This window comes from Manis pentadactyla, chromosome 3 (assembly GCF_030020395.1).
Source record: "Manis pentadactyla isolate mManPen7 chromosome 3, mManPen7.hap1, whole genome shotgun sequence".
NCBI classification, from domain to species: Eukaryota; Metazoa; Chordata; class Mammalia; order Pholidota; family Manidae; genus Manis; species Manis pentadactyla.
This window is the reverse complement of record NC_080021.1, coordinates 22863298-22884350: the sequence shown is the minus strand read 5'-3', so window position 1 is coordinate 22884350 and position 21053 is coordinate 22863298. Positions and strand designations below refer to the sequence as shown.

General features: G+C 35.5%; 1 protein-coding gene across 12 annotated transcripts in view; it reads right to left on the bottom strand.

Annotated features, from left to right (window-relative positions):
* The window catches only part of TAF2 (TATA-box binding protein associated factor 2), a 149746-nt gene that overhangs the window by 95320 nt on the left and 33373 nt on the right, over window positions 1-21053 (bottom strand). For all 12 annotated transcript variants that reach the window (XR_008996211.1, XR_008996210.1, XM_057497794.1 and 9 more), the window contains 7 exons: window positions 18972-19107; window positions 17805-17959; window positions 17012-17126; window positions 16552-16661; window positions 13974-14039; window positions 4074-4326; window positions 2549-2689 (listed from right to left, as the gene is read on the bottom strand). Coding sequence is in view for 10 of the 12 variants with exons in the window: in XM_057497794.1 (XP_057353777.1) it covers window positions 2549-2689; window positions 4074-4326; window positions 13974-14039; window positions 16552-16661; window positions 17012-17126; window positions 17805-17959; window positions 18972-19107 (976 nt within the window). In the remaining 2 variants the exon portion in view is untranslated. The remainder of the gene's footprint in view (window positions 1-2548; window positions 2690-4073; window positions 4327-13973; window positions 14040-16551; window positions 16662-17011; window positions 17127-17804; window positions 17960-18971; window positions 19108-21053) is intronic.

The window sequence follows — 21053 nt, the reverse complement described above, 5'->3', positions numbered from 1 at the left end:
TCATCAAAGTACTTGTAGAAAAAGGCTACTCTGGACTGACAAAGGTATCTAGATGGAGCCTGACCCCCCCTAACTTTGACTCCTTCTCACTGGGAATATGTCTCAAATATTCTAATAAAAGAGAAGAGCAGGGCTTCACTGAAGGCACTCTGTGGCCCACGTGCCTTTGTCTTTACTTGGAGGAAAGTACATGTAATGTAAATTATATCAGTCTAGATCTGTGTTTTATAGTGGAAAAGGTATGGGTTTTAACATTAGATAGGCCATTATTCAACTCCTACTCTATACCTACTAGGATGGATTATTTTAGCTAGTTGCTTTCTAAACAGGAGCCTAGTTTCCACAATCATTTTTAAAATTAAATGATACAGTGGTTAGAGGCATGTGGCAGACAGCAGAGTTCAATCATCAGTCTGAGAAGACACACTGTTTCTCCAGTGAGTTTTCTGAAATCCAGACTAATTTTCTTTCCAAATTTTCATAGGCAACTTTTCTAAGGAGGTAGAAAACTGACTCACACACTGGTAAAATCTACCAGTAAAACAAAGCTATTTAAACTCATGGCAAAACCACAGATGAATAGACATCACAGTCTCAGTACACTGTGAACACTGGATTATCTCCTCTTCTGATTTAAAATAACTACAGCCTCCAAACTGGGGGATAAAATGGAGCATGGCTCCTTTGCTTGTTTGAAGGACCAGAAGCAACAGCATAGTCAGTGTTAGAACACTGTAACAATAGTCAGTATTAATGTTGTACGAAAAACTGAAGGAAGGGCTCTTTTCCCCAGAAATATCTGCCCTATGCCTACCTGCTCTTCTGGTACTCAAATCTGATTTAGATACTAATCTCTCTCTCCTTTCTGCCACTAGAAGTATTATGTGAAAAGTTAACTGGTCTAAAAGTATTGATTTTCCAATTTTTTTTACCACAACCCACGGTAAGAAATACATTCACATCCAAACCTAACATACCAAACACATACACACAATTTTAATGCTATATATACATACTAAAATTAAACCCAAATAACCATATACCTACCCTCATTACATGGGTTGCATTCTGGTATTACCTATTGTTTACTTTTATTTTAAAAACAAAAAAAATTTTCCAAACTTATTTCATGACCCCCCCTCACTAATGGCTCGCAACTCCCAATATGAAATATTGGTATGTGGAAACACAATGGCATAACAAAGCTGACATACTGGGTAGACACAGAAATTAACTTGCTTCCATACCATAAATTAGTGAAATGGAAAGAGAGAGCAGAACAATGTTTGAGTACTATCAAATGTTCAGTTCTTAAAAATAAAATAACTGGTTGCCAAAGACTTCTTTCATCACCCCAATATTGGCCTTCCCCAAACCTGGATCATTCTGAATTTGTTTAGTGAAAGCACTATAAATATATCAATAATTCCACTCTCAGCAGGTGTCTCAATGTGGCTGGGTAATCCTTTTCCTTTTCCCTTTATCATATATGAATCTCACCGTGTCTAACATTCCCCTCAATATCTATTATTTCACTTACTTTTAATCTGCTTTTCACCTCCCTCAGAAAAAGGAATTTCTTCTCTTATAAATTAACCTCCCAACTGTGTCCTACCCACTAATAATGCCTCCAAAATCTGTTCGATCTTTTCTTTTTTATATTTACTTGCTCTCACTTGAATATTTCATCCCTCCCTCTCCACTAGTTTCTTTCTGTCTATGCAAGTTTTTTCTTCTCTCTATACAAGCAAATCCAAAATATCCCCTTCTCAGCTCTGCTTTATCCTCAAATGTCTCCTTTCTCAGACTCTTTTAACACCAACAACTCATGAAAGAATAAGCTTTTCACTCCTCCAAATTCAATCTAGTTAATCTAATCTCTGCCTTCATTATTATTAAATTACTCAAAAGAATTTTACAAATAATTTCCAAATTGCCAAAAGCTAACCACTCTGCCATGGTCACATCCCGACCTAAACTAGTGACTCCATCACAAAACCAACTTTCTAAATTAACATTTATAGAAAATTTACTATGTGATAGACAAAGTAAAACATTTCACATACATGATCTTATTTAATTCTAAGAAAGATAAATTTTACAATTAAGTAAACTGAGGCTTAGAGGGTTAAGAAATGTGTCCTTGTGCGAACTGCTGGTGAGTAACACAGCCGGGACTGAAATCACAGCTGTATGCTCTACTATCTCTGAATGAAATCTGCTGCCCACAGTTTAGATGGGCTGCCATCAGAAGGACTGACCCACAGCTCTATCCCCCATGTAACCAACCAGAAGGTCAAATTGTCTATTTCTATTGACTTTAGTTATTTAATATGGGTAGTGAGTTACTTGCACATAGCTCATAAAATTAATGAACAATCTTATCAAAATTTTGGAAAAATTTTACTAGCAAAAAAAAAAAGAGTATGGCAAAACCTTTTGTAAGAAAGTAAACATACCTATTATCTGAATAGTCCCTAAGTTAAACTGAGATATATACAGAGAGTGGTATAATACAATCACAAGAAAATTTGAAAGTAAACTGTACCTTCTGTAGAAAATAACTTTGAAAGCTCATAAAATTGTTTGTTTTCACAATGTTTGGACAAGTTTTGCAACAAAACATTCTAGTAAAGAGTGACTTCATGGCTGGTGGTCCTGTCCATGTGTTCACCATTGAATTTGCAATCTGCAAATAATTAGAAAACAAAAGAATTTCTATCACCACTGCAAATACATTTTAAAATATATACAATAGCTTTCTAAAAGTTATCAATACAACTGGATTAGTTTTCAATACTGTTCAATTCTCAGAAATTTAATACACTTTAGCCTTTCATTATCATTTCCAAGAAAATAAACTCAATGCTCCCCAAAATTTCTTATGTATACTTACAACTATTTTCTATTGTTAGCTTCTAAATTGAAGCATTCTTTTATGTTTTAAGAAACATGTTTGCAAAAGGCTTCTATTCTGAATACGTTTGTCTTTGTCCATTTAGGCAGATGTAATTTTAATATTTTAAATTTATCAGATAGAAGCATCACCATGGATTTTAAAAATACGGTTTTTAATCTATCCTAACTGAAAAACAAGCCCAGTACAGTGCTACTATTCAGGAAGTAAGAAAATGCTTTCCAGAAAAACTACATCTTGCTATTTATACTTTAAGTGTATATAAAAAATCAAGTCTGAAAATAATGAAATTATAACTAATTTTAAGTAACATAGTCTATAATTTTATGGACCTAAGAATTTAGTATGCAAAAATCACAAAGCTCTTTAAGAAACAATAAAACTATAACCTTAGCAGATAATTATCAAAGAAAATCAATCACGTTTTCTCACATACATCTGAGTAGAATATATGAATCCAACTACTCACTAGTTACCTTTAAGGAAAGAACAAATCTAAACCATTATAATCTGTTGAAATGCTGGACAAATGGATTTAACAATGCGGAAGGCAAGAGAGTCACTAAATGGGAATGAGCCTATTATTATGATGCTTTTTAACCTAGTATTTCTGGCCAAATGTTTGTCTGTGTTTTTCTGGTTTTCATGTTCTACCTTTAGGGTTTTTTGCATTTAAAGAAAAATATTTAGTTTTCTTAATAAACTAACTTTTCTAGCATGTTAAATTATAGAACCTATCATTTTTAAGTGATGTATCACTAATACTGATTACTAAACCCAAACCAACATGAAATCATCATCACAGTGGGATAATAAAGATGAACTGATTTCATGTACTATAATGTGAAAAATCACTCAAAACCAAGGAATTTCTTACCTAAGACATTTTTTGCTTTAACAGTGTGGTTGGTGACTGAATAAAATGGTGAAAGATTCTTTTACTTTGTTAAAATCTGACGTTCATCTTGACAATTATAAAATTTTGATGCCTTTATTTTCAGATCAAAATATGTTTTTTTCAAATCGGTCTTATTAAACATTTGGCAAAAGCCTTCAAGGGACTAGCTAGCAAGTTAAATTAAAAAGTACAGTGAATTTTAATTCATTTTCAATAGCAGCAGTCATCTTGTTTTCTTTCCCCTGTACATAACCTCACCTTTGCAAGGCAGAAGCAAGCTGACATTCTCACTCGGTAGAAACACTGCTCTTGTTCTAGTATGTCAGTGAGTGCAAGGCGAGATGCTGGAGTAGGGAACTTTTCCAAGGCCAAAATGGACTCCTGTTGGGCAACAACATCCCTCTCATAGCGGAGCTGGTACTGCCACATAAAATCTGCTTGTTCAAATTCGACTTTTCTCAGTACCGACATATCTGGGTCTATCCTTATCCACAGCAAAGGTGAATCAGCACTGAAAGAAAATACAATTTTCATTTTTATTTATTTTTTCAATTTTATACATTTAAAAAACAAAGCACTTATTAACCAGGTTGCCTTTTACATGTAGTATTCAAAACTGCCTGAAATTTTACTGTATTCATTTTTTTTAATCACACTGACAACTTTCTCATTATGTTTAACATATTTCAACTCTCTCACAATGTCCAATCTATTATCAGTCTTGCTAAAAAATAAAAAGGTCTCCAAGGATAAGAAGATAATCATCACAAACAAATTCCATCTGAAGATATTATTTGGGATTTTGACTTCTGATTATGTGATGTGAAAAAGGGGAATGAGACCAAATTTCTCCATGTCATTTCTATAACCTAATATTAATTATGGCTATAAATGCCACCTTTTACTAGAAATCAATCTGTGACTATAAACTGAATTGATTTATTTTAATAAATTAGTTTGTTTAACAGACTTTTAATATTACTTTTTTAAATGCTAGACTCACGATCACCATTTTCGAACACTATCTGGAGGCATATCATGAGTTTATCCTCATGAACTTCTTGAAATAACAAGTAATTTAAAAAATAGTCTATCAATGCTTCATCAAAAAAAAACTCTACTCTGTGTCAACACTTTTACCAAAAGAACATCACCTGATATTATGCTCAGTGAAATAAGCCAGGCGGAAAAAGACAAATACCATATGATTTCACTTATTTGTGGAGTATAAAAACAAAGCAAAACAGAAGGAACAAAATAGCAGTAAACTCACAGACACCGAGAAGGGACTATTGGTTACCAAGAGGGAGGGGTTGGGAAGGGTAGTGGAAAGATAAAAGGACATAAAGGAGCACAGTAATTTGCAATCACAATATAAGTTGGTCACAGGGATGGTAGTACAGCATGGAAAATATACTCAATGACTCTTTAACATCTTGCTACACTAAGAGATAGTAACTGCACTAGAGGGGGTGAGGATTTAATAATATGGGTAATTGCTGAAACACTGTGTTGTATATTTGAAACCAACATAAGATTACATACCAATGATACTTTCATTAAAAAAGAAAAAAGATCACTTGAAATATTAATTTCAATTCACCAAATACTACTGGGTGCTTCACTCAATAGTAAGGGTAAGGCAGGTACTTGATATGGAAAAATTAAATAAATAGTATAAAAACAGTACTAACAACCAAGTTAGCTGTAATTACATCTGTTCTTTAATAATTACAGGTGTTTTATATAAAACATATAAAGGCACAATATGGATGGACAAAATAAAGCTTGAGCAATATTATACTTAAAAATGAAATTAATTAATAAATATTAACACCTAAAATTTAGAACAGTGATATTTAAATTGTGTTTTGCAAATATAGAAAGGCTCAAAGCACCCTGGAACTTGTTCAAAGACAAAGAAAATCAGTATCACCTGAGAGCTCATTAGAAATGCAAGCTAGTGCTAGATCATAAATTTCATTTTAAGAAGATCCCCAAGTCAGTGGCATGCACATTAGCTTGTTAAAAATTTATCTCCAGAGGCGGAGCCAACATGGCGGCGTGAGTAGGACAGTGGGAATCTCCTCCCAAAAACATATATACTTTTGAAAATACAACAAACACAACTAGCCCTAAAAGAGAGACCAGAAGACGCAGGACAGTGGCCAGACTGCAGCTACACCAGCGAGAACCCAGCGCCTCGCGAAGGGGGTAAGATACAAGCCCCGGCCCTGCGGGACGCGAGCGCCCCTCCCCCCAGCTCCCGGCGGGAGAACAATAGGCAGAGCGGGAGGGAGACGGAGCCCAGGACTGCCGAACACCCAGCCCCAGCCATCCGGGCCAGAGCGCAGACACAGTATATGCCCAGGGGGCCCTGGATACTGGGAGAACAGGGGGTAGACATCAGAGCGGGTGCTGAAGCTGATGCCCCTGTGACAAAGAAAAGCGGGGGCTTTTTTTGAAAGTCTTAAAGGGACAGGGACTTAACAGCTTGACGGAAACAACCCAGGTCACAGTACAGCAGCTGGAAATTACAGGGAAAACCGGGTGCACTAACCCCCTGGGCAACAGCTCTGAGACCCCTCACGGAGGCAAACAGTCAAGCAGCCCCCCCATCCATCACCCCACCGGGCGCTGCGAAAGCAGAGAAGCAGCCTGAGACAAATTCCGCCCACAGAAAGGGAAATTTCTCCCTTCCGGCCAGGCAAGACACAAAGACCCACTCTACACGCAATTACCCAACACAAGCCACTAGGGGTCGCAGTTGCCCCAGTAAAGAAAGGCCAGTAGTAAGTGAAAATTTTGGCCCTCCCAGCTGACAGTCAATAGCACCTGTCAACATGAAAAGGCAAAAAAATATGATTCAGACAAGACTAACCCAGACAGCTTCGGCATCTGCTACATCTTCCCCTGAGAAGGAATCTGGGGAGATAGATTTAGCCAGTCTACCTGAAAAAGAATTCAAAACAAAAGTCATAACCATGCTGATGGACTTGCAGAGAAATATGCAAGAACTAAGGAAGGAGAATTCAGAAATAAAACAAGCTCTGGAAGGACTTCAAAACAGAATGGACGAGATGCAAGAGACCATTAATGGACTAGAAAACAGAGAACAGGAACGCAGAGAAGCTGATGCAGAGAGAGATAAAAGGATCTCCAGGAATGAAAGAATTTTAAGAGAGCTGAGTGATCAATATAAAAGAAATAATTTAAGAATCATAGGCATTCCAGAAGAAGTAGAGAGAGAAAAGGGGATAGAAAATGTCTTTGAAGAAATAATTGCTGAAAATTTCCCCAAACTAGGGGAAGAAATGGCCTCTCAGACCACAGAGGTACACAGAACTCCCATGACAAGGGATCCAAGGAGGGCAACACCAAGACACATAATAATTAAAATGGCAAAGATCAAAGACAAGGACAAAGTATTACAAGCAGCCAGAGAGAAAAAAAAGGTTACCTACAAAGGAAAACCCATCAGGCTATCATCAGACTTCTCAACAGAAACCCTACAGGCCAGAAGAGAATGGCATGATATACTTAATGCAATGAAACAGAAGGGCCTCGAACCAAGACTACTGTATCCAGCACGAATATCATTTAAATATGAAGGAGGGATTAAACAATTCCCAGACAAGCAAAAGTTGAGGGAATTTGCCTCCCACAAACCACCTCTACAGGGCATCCTACAGGGACTGCTCTAGATGGGAGCACTCCTAAAAAGAGCACACAACAAAACACCCAACATATGAAGAAGGGAGGAGGAGGAATAAGAAGGGAGAGAAATAAAGAATCATCAGATTGTGTTTATAATAGCTCAACAAGCGAGTTAAGTTAGACAGTAAGACAGTAAAGAAGCTAACCCTAAACCTTTGGTAACCACAAACTTAAAGCCTGCAATGGCAATAAATTCATACCTTTCAATAATCACCCTAAATGTAAATGGACTGAATGCACCAATCAAAAGACACAGAGTAATAGAATGGATAAAAAAGCAAGATCCATCCATATGCTGCTTACAAGAGACTCACCTCAAACCCAAAGACGCGCACAGACTTAAAGTCAAGGGATGGAAAAAGATATTTCAAGCAAACAACAGAGAGAAGAAAGCAGGTGTTGCAATTCTGGTATCAGACAAAACAGACTTCAAAATAAAGAAAGTAACAAAAGACAAAGAAGGACATTACATAATGATAAAGGGCTCAGTCCATCAAGAGGATATAACCATTATAAATATATATGCACCCAATACAGGAGCACCAACATACCTGAAACAAATATTAACAGAACTAAAGGAGGAAATAGAATGCAATGCATTCATTCTAGGAGACTTCAACACACCACTCACTCCAAAGGACAGATCCACCAGACAGAAAATAAGTAAGGACACAGAGGCACTGAACAACACACTAGAACAGATGGACCTAATAGACATCTACAGAACTCTACATCCAAAAGCAACAGGATACACGTTCTTCTCAAGTGCACATGGAACATTCTCCAGAATAGACCACATACTAGGACACAAAAAGAGCCTCAGTAAATTCCAAAAGATTGAAATCCTACCAACCAACTTTTCAGACCACAAAGGCATTAAACTAGAAATAAACTGTTCAAAGAAAGCAAAAAGGCTCACAAACACATGGAGGCTAAACAACACGCTCCTAAATAATCAATGGATCAATGACCAAATCAAAATGGAGATCCAGCAATATATGGAAACAAATGACAACAACAACACTAAGCCCCAACTTCTGTGGGACGCAGCAAAAGCAGTCTTAAGAGGAAAGTATATAGCACTCCAAGCATATTTAAAAAAGGAAGAGCAATCCCAAATGAACGGTCTAATGTCACAACTATCAAAATTGGAAAAAGAAGAACAAATGAGGCCTAAGGTCAGCAGAAGGAGGGACATAATAAAGATCAGAGAAGAAATAAATAAAATTGAGAAGAATAAAACAATAGCAAAAATCAATGAAACCAAGAGCTGGTTCTTCGAGAAAATAAACAAAATAGATAAGCCTCTAGCCAGACTTATTAAGAGGAAAAGAGAGTCAACACAAATCAACAGTATCAGAAATGAGAAAGGAAAAATCACAACAGATCCCGCAGAAATACAAAGAATTATTAGAGACTACTATGAAAACCTATATGCTAACAAGCTGGGAAACCTAGGAGAAATGGACAACTTCCTAGAAAAATACAACCTTCCAAGACTGACCCAAAAAGAAACAGAAAATCTAAACAGACCAATTACCAGCAACGAAATTGAAGCGGTAATCAAAAAACTACCAAAGAACAAAACCCCCGGGCCAGATGGATTTACCTCGGAATTTTATCAGACATACAGGGAAGACATAATACCCATTCTCCTTAAAGTTTTCCAAGAAATAGAAGAGGAGGGGATACTCCCAAACTCATTCTATGAAGCTAACATCACCCTAATACCAAAACCAGGCAAAGACACCACCAAAAAAGAAAACTATAGACCAATATCCCTGATGAACGTAGACGCAAAAATACTCAACAAAATTTTAGCAAACCGAATTCAAAAATACATCAAAACCATCGTACACCATGACCAAGTGGGATTCATCCCAGGGATGCAAGGATGGCACAACATTCGAAAGTCCATCAATATCATCCACCACATCAACAAAAAGAAAGACAAAAACCACATGATCATCTCCATAGATGCTGAAAAAGCATTTGACAAAGTTCAACATCCATTCATGATAAAAACTCTCAGCAAAATGGGAATAGAGGGCAAGTACCTCAACATAATAAAGGCCATCTATGAAAAACCCACAGCCAACATTATATTGAATAGCGAGAAGCTGAAAGCATTTCCGCTGAGATCGGGAACTAGACAGGGATGCCCACTCTCCCCACTGTTATTTAACATTGTACTAGAGGTCCTAGCCACGGCAATCAGACAAAACAAAAAAATACAAGGAATCCAGATTGGCAAAGAAGAAGTCAAACTGTCACTATTTGCAGATGACATGATACTGTACATAAAAAACCCTAAAGACTCCACCCCAGAACTACTAGAACTGATATCGGAATACAGCAAAGTTGCAGGATACAAAATCAACACACAGAAATCTGTGGCTTTCCTATATACCAACAATGAACCAACAGAAAGAGAAATCAGGAAAACAACTCCATTCACAATTGCATCAAAAAAAATAAAATACCTAGGAATAAACCTAACCAAAGAAGTGAAAGACTTATATTCTGAAAACTACAAGTCACTCTTAAAAGAAATTAAAGGGGACACTAACAGATGGAAACGCATCCCATGCTCATGGCTAGGAAGAATTAATATCGTCAAAATGGCCATCCTGCCCAAAGCAATATACAGATTTGATGCGATCCCTATGAAACTACCAGCAACATTCTTCAATGAACTGGATCAAATAATTCAAAAATTCATATGGAACCACCAAAGACCCCGAATAGCCAAAGCAATCCTGAGAAAGAAGAATAAAGTAGGGGGGATCTCACTCCCCAACTTCAAGCTCTATTATAAAGCCATAGTAATCAAGACAATTTGGTACTGGCACAAGAACAGAGCCACAGACCAATGGAACAGACTAGAGAATCCAGACATTAACTCAGACATATATGGTCAATTAATATTTGATAAAGGAGCCATGGACATACAATGGCGAAATGACAGTCTCTTCAACAGATGGTGCTGGCAAAACTGGACAGCTACATGTAGGAGAATGAAACTGGACCATCGTCTAACCCCATATACAAAAGTAAACTCAAAATGGATCAAAGACCTGAATGTAAGTCATGAAACCATTAAACTCTTGGAAGAAAACATAGGCGAAAACCTCTTAGACATAAACATGAGTGACCTCTTCTTGAACATATCTCCCCGGGCAAGGAAAACAACAGCAAAAATGAACAAGTGGGACTATATTAAGCTGAAAAGCTTCTGTACAGCAAAAGACACCATCAATAGAACAAAAAGAAACCCTACAGTATGGGAGAATATCTTTGAAAATGACACATCCGATAAAGGCTTGACGTCCAGAATATATAAAGAGCTCACACGCCTCAACAAACAAAAAACAAATAACCCAATTAAAAAATGGGCAAAGGAACTGAACAGACGGTTCTCCAAAAAAGAAATACAGATGGCCAACAGACACATGAAAAGATGCTCCACATCGCTAATTATCAGAGAAATGCAAATTAAAACTACAATGAGGTATCACCTCACACCAGTAAGGATGGCTGCCATCCAAAAGACAAACAACAACAAATGTTGGCGAGGCTGTGGAGAAAGGGGAACCCTCCTACACTGCTGGTGGCAATGTAAGTTAGTTCAACCATTGTGGAAAGCAGTATGGAGGTACATCAAAATGCTCAAAACAGACTTACCATTTGACCCAGGAATTGCACTCCTAGGAATTTACCCTAAGAATGCAGCAATCAAGTATGAGAAAGATCAGTGCACCCCTATGTTTATCGCAGCACTATTTACAATAGCCAAGAATTGGAAGCAACCTAAATGTCCATCGATAGATGAATGGATAAAGAAGATGTGGTACATATACACAATGGAATACTACTCAGCCATAAGAAAAGGGCAAATCCAACCATTTGCAGCAACATGGATGGAGCTGGAGGGTATTTTGCTCAGTGAAACAAGCCAAGCAGAGAAAGAGAAATACCAAATGATTTCACTCATCTGTGGAATATAAGAACAAAGGAAAAACTGAAGGAACACAACAGCAGCAGAATCACAGAACTCAAGAATGGACTAACAGGTACCAAAGGGAAAGGGACTGGGGAGGATGGGTGGGTAGGGAGGGATAAGGGGGGGAGAAGTAGGGGGGTATTAAGATTAGCATCCATAGCGGGGTGGGAGAAAGGGGAGGGCTGTACAACACAGAGAAGACAAGTAGTGATTCTACAACAGGTTGCTACGCTGATGGACAGTGACTGTAAAGGAGTATATAGGGGGGACCTGGTATAGGGGAGAGCCTAGTAAACAAAGTATTCGTAAGTATTCGTCATGTAAGTGTAGATTAATGATTAAAAAAAAAAAAATGCAGTTCCTATGTGGTGACCTCTAATGAGTTCTACACAATGATATAAAGGACATATAAAAGTGTAGGCAAAGGGTCTGTTTGTGTTTATACAGAGGATCAAAGCCTAATTTGGCTACCCCGAAAATGAACTAAGAAACGATATGAAAGAGAACTTCCAACATCAGCACTCTCGGGAAGACTCATGCCAGAAGATGATCATCAAAAAACCCCAACAAAGATCCACGCACTGCTACAGCTGTAGATGCACTCATCCCACCAGCTCCTGGACTTGCCATGGGAATGAAGGAGATATCTAAGCTGGCCTGTGCATACAGTAAAACAACAAATTTGACTGGATCTATACTGTTGGAACTCAACCAAGAATTAGGAGAAGTGCAAATTGTAGCGCTCCAAAATCTTACAACTACAGACTATTTACTGTTAAAAGAACATATGGGATGTGAACAGTGCCCAGGAATGGGTTGTTTTAATTTGTCTGATTTTTCTCAAACTATTCAAATTCAGTTAGATAATAACCATCATATCATTGATAAGTTTTCACAAATGCCTAGGGTGCCTAACTGGTTTTCTTGGTTTCACTGGAGATGGCTGGTAATTACAGGTATGCTTTGGTTATGTAACTATACTCCTATTATGTTAATGTGTGTGCGCAATTTAAGTAGTAGCTTAAAATCTATACATGCTGAAGTTACTCTACAAGAAGATATGTCAAAGAAATAATCAATCTTCCCATGTTTTCTCCCGCCTGCTACTTCTATAGCTTTTCTTCTTCCTTCCTAATTACAACGAATTCTTAAATAGAATTCGTGCCTCATATCAAATTTACTGAGTATCATAACTCCTCCAAGTGGTAAAGATACCTCAAGACAAATGCTGGGCATAGAAGCCACAGGGCATAAATATGCAAAGAAATAAAAAGCTAACCATTTCAAACAATAAGGCTTCTCTCTCACTTACCAACTTAACATTTCCCTGTGTGGCCCCGGAAGATGACTGGTTAGCCAGAGACGGGTAAGATTCCTCAAGGGAGGAACAACCTAAGACAGGCACAGTCGCAGGGGGGTCATCAGGTGAGAAATTGGGGATCAACAGAGGTGAGGCTTAGAACCTCACCCCCCCTGTTCTGAGAGAAATCTTCTGCATATGTGGATGTTTTATTGCCCTTGTCTAGCTTGGATTAACACATAGTCTACAGGCACACACCTGATCATCTACATTTGCTCTCTTACAACACTAAACTATGTTTTCTACCTTTATGTTGTATCTACCTACCACTTCAGCATCTTATTAAAAATAATAAAGAGAGAAATGTGGTATCCACATATAAATCAAGTATAAAAATCAAATGTGTATTCATATTTGAACTGACTGTTTATAGTTCATAATGCATGAGCAAAACCAAAAGTTTCTGTGATGACTGCCCTTGTACTGTTCACCATGTAACTTATTCACTATGTAAGAATTTGTTCACCATGTAAGAACTTGTTCGTTATGCTTCAGAAGATTGGAGACTGACGAAAATTAGGCTTGGGGTGGATTAATGATTGTGCATTGAGCATTGACTCCCCTATACAGAATTTTATTGTTGTTAACAACCATTTGATCAATAAAAATGAGAGATGCCCTAACAACAACAACCAAAAAAAAAAAAAAAAAAAAAAAAAAATTTATCTCCAAGGATAAGAAGATAAACATCACAAAGAAATTCCATCTGAAAATATTAATTTGGGGATTTCAATCTGTAATTATGTGATGTGAAGATAGGGGAATAAGACCAAATTTCTCATTTTGGGTAATTTGAGAAGCACTGCTCCAGAGGACAACAGGGGTGTAAAAAACCTGCTAATCCATAGCTGTGCCCACTCCACAGCCATCCTGTATTTCTTCTTAATTTCACCTGGACCAGGCTAAATTTACTTTTCTCTTTTTGATGAATTATGATTTTATGAAGATTTGTCTTTAACATAAGGCTTCCACTGTCTTTCAAAAGTTTTAAAAGCACTAATTTAGGACATTTACATACTTTCAGATATACATAACAGACAAATGAGAAGGCAGAAAATACATGTTTAAACTAACTTACTCCATTGCAGAAAGGTCCATATCAACTTCTTCTCCATTCATCAGTGGAATTTTTTTCTTCTTATTCCTACATTTAAGGAAAAGTAAGTTTGAAAATTGTGACATTTCTAATTCTGAAAGGAGAAAAATAGCTGCTGATGTTCAAATTAAAGATCTCACACATTGAGAGATATCCTGAGGATGAAGATATCCTGAGGATGAATTTAAACACAACAAAATCTATTTTGAAGCTGAAGGGAATGAAGTAAATGATATTGAAATGTCTCCCGGATCAGTTTAATAAAAAGCAGAAATACATAATTAAATGTAACTTAAAGCATACATATATTCCTAAGAACTTGTAGCTGCAGTTTTATATAGAAAAGATAAGAGACCTATCAGTAAAGAAATTCTTTATTAAAAAAAATGAAAAATTAACCAGGCCTAAAATGAGACATGAATAATTCTGAACATGTGCTATATATTGGGAAGGTGCTATCCTATATGAAATGAAATAAATGATTTACTATAAAACATCTTAACAGTACTAATTAATACAATTAATATCCAAAAGATTTAAGATATGCCAAAATAAAAACAACTGCTTCCATGCAAATTACTCCTAAATCACAAAATCTACTGGATACCAGACTAAAAATACGGATGAGGACAAATAAAAACAGGCAACAGGATAGAGGCTTCCTGTGCTCCTCACACCAAAGAATACCCAAACGACATATGGAAGAAAAACAAGAGGAAATGCTATGCAAAGGATAGCTATCAGATGTTCCCAATTTCAAAGGCAGACAGCACAAAAAAGGGGGGATTTCACTCTGAACTAAGAATCTTCACAGAGAAAGAATGGTTACAGGGACATTTCAGAATCAAGCTCTCAGACGACTGTCAAAATCAAGTGACATTCTCATCTGTCTGAGATGACCTAATGTAGTCTAGTCTATAGTAAGTCTACAATGTAAAGTCTCAAATGAATATAAGACTTGTTTCCTGAAATTTTGATACTACTACATTTTCCACCAGCAAAGCACAAAAATGTTCTCATCTGAAATCTTCATAAGAGTGTATATCAATGATAACTTAATAAAAAAAAATGTTCTCATCTTTCACTATTCAAAGTACATGCAAATGGCTGAGTAAAAAGAAAAGAGTGGTAAAGAAAAATATATTACATAAAAAGATGAACTTCTAGACTTTTTAAAATAAACTGACAACGTGTCTTTGAAAGACATCAAGAATGTTCTGTAAAGGTATGGTGGTGATACAGAGAAGAGAGAGACAATAATAAAGAAGACACAAGGGCTTTCATGACACGTATTCAGCTCCTTCCTTCATATTTAGTGATCATTTCCCAATATTTCCTGAATAGATTACTCCAGTGAGACTAATAAGCATAAACCTAAGCAATTTTTCTTGAATTTTTCCTGGCTCCGAAAACTCACATTTCCATTCTACCTCCCCCTTCCCCTACAAAATAAAGGATTCTCAAACTTAAATTTTTAAATTAGTGATTAAATTCTATGGATAAAAATGTTGTCAAAGCTGGTTAGCCAGAGACGGGTAAGATTCCTCAAGGGAGGAACAACCTAAGACAGGCACAGTCGCAGGGGGGCCATCAGGTGAGAAATTGGGGATCAACAGAGGTGAGGCTTAGAACCTCACCCCCCCGTTCTGAGAGAAATCTTCTGCATACGTGGATGTTTTATTGCCCTGGTCTAGCTGGGATTAACACATAGTCTACAGGCACACACCTGATCATCTACATGTGCTCTCTTACAACACTAAACTATGTTTTCTACCTTTATCTTGTATCTACCTACCACTTCAGCATTTTATTAAAAATAATAATAATAAAGAGAGAAATGTGGTATCCACATATAAATCAAGTATAAAAACCAAATGAGTATTCATATTTGAACTGACTGTTTAGAGTTCATAATGCATGAGCAAAACCGAAAGTTTCTGTGATGACTGCCCTTGTACTGTTCACTATGTAACTTATTCATTATGTAAGAATTTGTTCTACATGTAAAAACTTGTTTGTTATGCCTCAGAAGATTGGAGACTGACAAAAATTAGGCTTGGGGTGGAATAATGATTGTGCATTGAGCATTGACTCCCCTATACAGAATTTTATTGTCGTTAACAACCATTTGATCAATAAATATGAGAGATGCCCTCACAAAAAAAAAAAAAAAAAAAAAAGGACAGACTTCCAATGGTAAAATACATTAGTAACCGGGATGTAAGGTATAGCATAAGGAATATAGTCAAGATATTGTAACAGCCTGGTAGGGTGATAGCTGGAACCTAGAATTATGTATATAAATGTTCTACCACTGTGTTGTACACTTGAAACTCATGTAATGTAATAGTGTGTGTCAACTACCCTTCAATAAAAAATAATTATTAAAAAAAAAAAAAAAAAAAATGTTGTCAAAGTATTAACCAAATAAATGGGGGAAAAAAGATAAAGGTAACATTGTTCTCTACCCAAAATATTAGGATTTTTATTTTGGCATTTTAATCTGTGAGACTTACAGTTGTACTATAAACTTCACTTATAGTCATGATTCAATGCCTACCTTCTGCTTTTGGAATGGCAGGGTATATCATGTTTAAGGCTGTTTTCTTCAATTTGCAATGTATGATTGAAGGATCCATCTAACTCTTGCACTGTCACTTTAAGTGGTCCCTTTAAAAAGAAACATACTAATTCAAAGACAGTCCTAGAAAAATACCAGTATGTATTCTTATGTGTACAGGTATATATACCAAGATATAAAATAGTACTGTACAAGATGTGTATCTGGAGGCACAGGAAGGTAATTGGTACCAAAGGAGGAGAAAACTGGGCAAATCTGTTCTCCTGTAATCTTCATCTATAGTCACTCTTACCTTCATTTACACTTGGTGTTTTCCTATTTTCATTCTTTGCAAACAAAATCCCATTATGAAACTTCTAACCAGCTCCCCACCCATAACCCTTCCTATACTGAAACAGCGAAGTAAGCATTGCAACAGGCCATTTTGGAATAAACCTACCACATATTTCTGAGTTCCAGGAGATGTATAATCTTGTTTTATTTCCAATTCCAAGACATTTCGTTTTCTATTAAATGCAAAACTTCCATAAAATTTTACCACTCCACTCTGGTCTCTGAAGAATTGTAAAGGGATCTTTGCATACTGAAATGAATATATACTTAACAAAATAAATGATTCATTATGGTAGTATAATTTTCAAATGTATTCCCACCAGTTCAAAGCTTCAGAGCACATTTCACTGTAAACCAGGTGGCATAGTATTCAAAATTCTTGTGAAAATGTTAACCCAGATTTAAACAAAATTTCTGAAACGTTAAGAAATTTGTGTTTTGAAAGAAGCAAAACCACTTTACTGGGTTATTAATGTGATAGTATTTTGAAATGAAAAATGTAAAAACTGAGAAGTTCCAAGATACTACTTAAGCTATGCCAACCTCTAACCACATTTAAAAGCAACCAAACCATTGCACTTTACGAGTAATTGCACACACCTGTCTGGTGGATTATATACTTCCCCCCGCCAACAAATCTAATGCTAAAATCACACACTAAAAAGTACTAAAAATGTATGCCAAATTTTACAAATAAAAATGTTTGTGTATGTATCTCAATGATCAGGTAGGTTTCTTAAAAGAAATGATTTACAGTTCTGGTTATTTTTACTATAATTTAGAAATTTAAATATTTCTTACCTCCTTTCATCCTCCAAATCCCTCTTCTTCCTCCTTCCCCTTACATATATAACCTTATTCCCTCCCCACTTTTGCTGCACTGCTATTGAAAAGGATACACCCACTGCTTTATTAAAGGCTGGATGTCTTTGCCAGAAACATTTGAGATGGATTTCAAAAACCCAGATGTGGAAACCAACATCTGACTCCACATATGTGACTGGAACTTCTGAGATGAAGCAGTACTAGCCAAACTTAACAGTTTATTGAAAACCTATAAGGATAAAAGCACCATTGAGTAAGTTTGCATAACATTAATATGCATTGTTTTCAATTCTGTACTATACCCACTTTGCACTGTAACTTTATTAGTCAATTATAAAAGACAATAATTTCACTTACTACATAGATTGCTCTAAAGATAATTATCAGTAGAAACATGCAAAAACTTAAAGCATTAAGCCAAATCACAAAACCATTCTATCTCTAAACATAATTGAATTTTAATGATGATCTGGATAAACAGTGAATATTGCACTTCTAAGAAGTACAGTAAGAATAATGTATAATACCTCTTACTGTGCTATGAGCTTTACATAGAGAAATTATTTAAGATGTTGAAAGCACTCATTAGGATATATATCACTCTATAATTAGTTGACAGGCTCATTATGCTCTCTCTCTCATTTAATATTTCTGTCCTTTAGAGGCAAAGAAAAGGACAGAAGGATTAAAGAAACTTAACTCTGGGGCAAATTTTAAATGCTTTTTAAATTATTCAGAAGTTATTTTTCACTCACATCCAAGAACATTATCAATGGGAAAAAAACAGCTGGAGATTTATAATACATCTTGTTTCTACTACCTCAACTACTTACAGCAAAACTTGCTGAAAGTATATGGCAGAATTTGGTAATAGCTAAAAAAAAAAAAATTCTTTTAGATAGGTTTGCTTTTTTCTACTGAAGACATTTCTGACTCCATCCATACTATTCTAAATAATGCTGAACATAAAATGATATGCATAAAAAGGAATAACTTTCACCCTCACATTCTAATTTTATCTTCATAATAATCCTGCACTAAGTGGGTCATGAACTGACACCCATCCTAAACCTGAGGAACAAGAAACAAAAAGCACAGGTTACTTAGTAGGCAATCATCCAATTAGTAGCAGAACTCCAGAAATAAACCCAGATGCTCTGGTTATTCTACAAATTAGTATTCAGATTATACACATACAGATCCTTCTTTACAACTGTTAAGTTCTTAGCTTTAATACTCACTTGTAGCATAAATTCCATACTGATCCTATTTTCAATCAATCTCATTACAAGGTGAGCTTTACATTGAAACATAGTGTAGTATTCCCAGGAAAGTGTATGTGGGTGCTTTATAGAAAAGTGTAGATGGGATGCTGGACTAAAAAAAAAAAAGTAGAGAGATTTACTTAATATAACAAACTTGAATGTTAAATAAATAATAAATTTATGGCCACATCAAAACAATACATCAAAAATCTCATGGGAATACCTTAGCAATTACCTTAGGAAGAAAACAACAAAGACTTGGAAACATATAAAAATAAACTTAACTGGAAGAAAATTATTAAATTTTATGAAAGGACATAAAGGAAAGCTTGAATAAATGGAAACACATGCCAAGCTCCTAGACAAAAAGACACAATAGTGTAAATATTTCATCACGAATTCATCAATACAATCAATGCAATACTAACTGATATCCCAAGATATCATGTGCAAAAAACACTGAAGATGGATTACATATTTAAGAAAAACACAATTATAAAAGTCCTACAAGAAAATAAAGGAAAAAATTTCTTTTCAAAATTTTGGGGTAAGAAAAATTTTGCTAAGAAAAAATACACTATCTAGAAGACATAAAGAGCAGACTATGTTAAAAATTAAAAATACTGACATGATGAAAGAGAGCATCAGTAAATTAAAAGAAAGGTAGAGTCTAGTAGAAAATATTTGTGACATATATGAATTTAGGATGTTAACAATTTTTCACTCTTTCAAATAACAGTGAAGTGAATGTCTTCTTACACATGTGCAAGTATTACTGTATAGCAAAAACCTAGAAGAAGAATTTCTATAGGATAACATACCTAGAAATGGACATGCTGAATCTAAAAATTATCCATTTTAAAATTCTGCTTGTTACCAACAAATTACCCTTCAAAAGTCATACCAAATTATACTCTCACAATCAATAAGAGTAGTCATTACGCTTCCTTATAAACATGGCATACTGAAATTTAAATTATTTATAAATTAAACACTTGAAAAATTACTTTTATATTTTACTTATTACTTCAAGGCTTTCCATTTATAAGCCTTAGCAGTGGACAGCAACATGGAAAAGGTTACATAAATTCCAAGGTACAATAGAATACTACATAGCACTCTTAAATGGAACAAAGTAAATTTATGTAGTCACATAGAATACTTGCCAAAATACATAGATACGGTTAATTTTTTTTTAAGTACAGTACGCATGAATGATTTATACTGAGTAAATGCCATACATTAAAAAGGCCTAAAGCAATATTCCATACTTATGATCATGGTTATCTTCAAGGAGAGAAACGTGGAAGTCAGGAGTGGTTAAAGAACGCTTTTTATTTTTTACTCCACATGCTTCTCAATTATCTTGCTTCGAATTTCTTCAAACAGCATGTATTCATGTGCTGTTTCTATACACAAATTTTAAAAATTAAACATACAACAAGAACTAAATAAATAAATGGCAGAATCAAGGTAAAAGAATTTAGTATAAATAATATTTATACACAATGGGACTGCTCTATACTGGGGAAGTGTCATCCAACAGCAGGCAGTCAGGGGTAAGAAAGTGAAAGGAACTACTATTTATTTAGTGATACATAGTACACATCAAGCTTTATTTTAATTAATCCTCATAACTAACCTGATTAAGATGTATCATCACTGTCATTTTACACATTTCAAGATACACACACACACTGAGAAAGGTATGCAATTTTCTTAAATCACAAAAATTAATAGCAATAAACTATATGTCTCTAACTCCAAATTCCTGTGCTTTCCCAGTGATTTAATATTTTCTCAGTGACCATGATACAATAACAAAAAGGCTACTAGTGGCACAACTTCAAGTTTTTAGCCTTTGTTTTGCTTTTAGACACTTGGCAGTCTGGTTAATCCTACAGGCCGCATGCGAGAAACTTTTAAATTCACAAAACAAAGCATACAGAATTACACAGAAACCAAATATAATGAAATACAGTTACCAAAATATTAAAAAATTATATACCAATAAAAGTGCTAGTTTATTAATGCATTAAATAACAAGATCTAGCAATG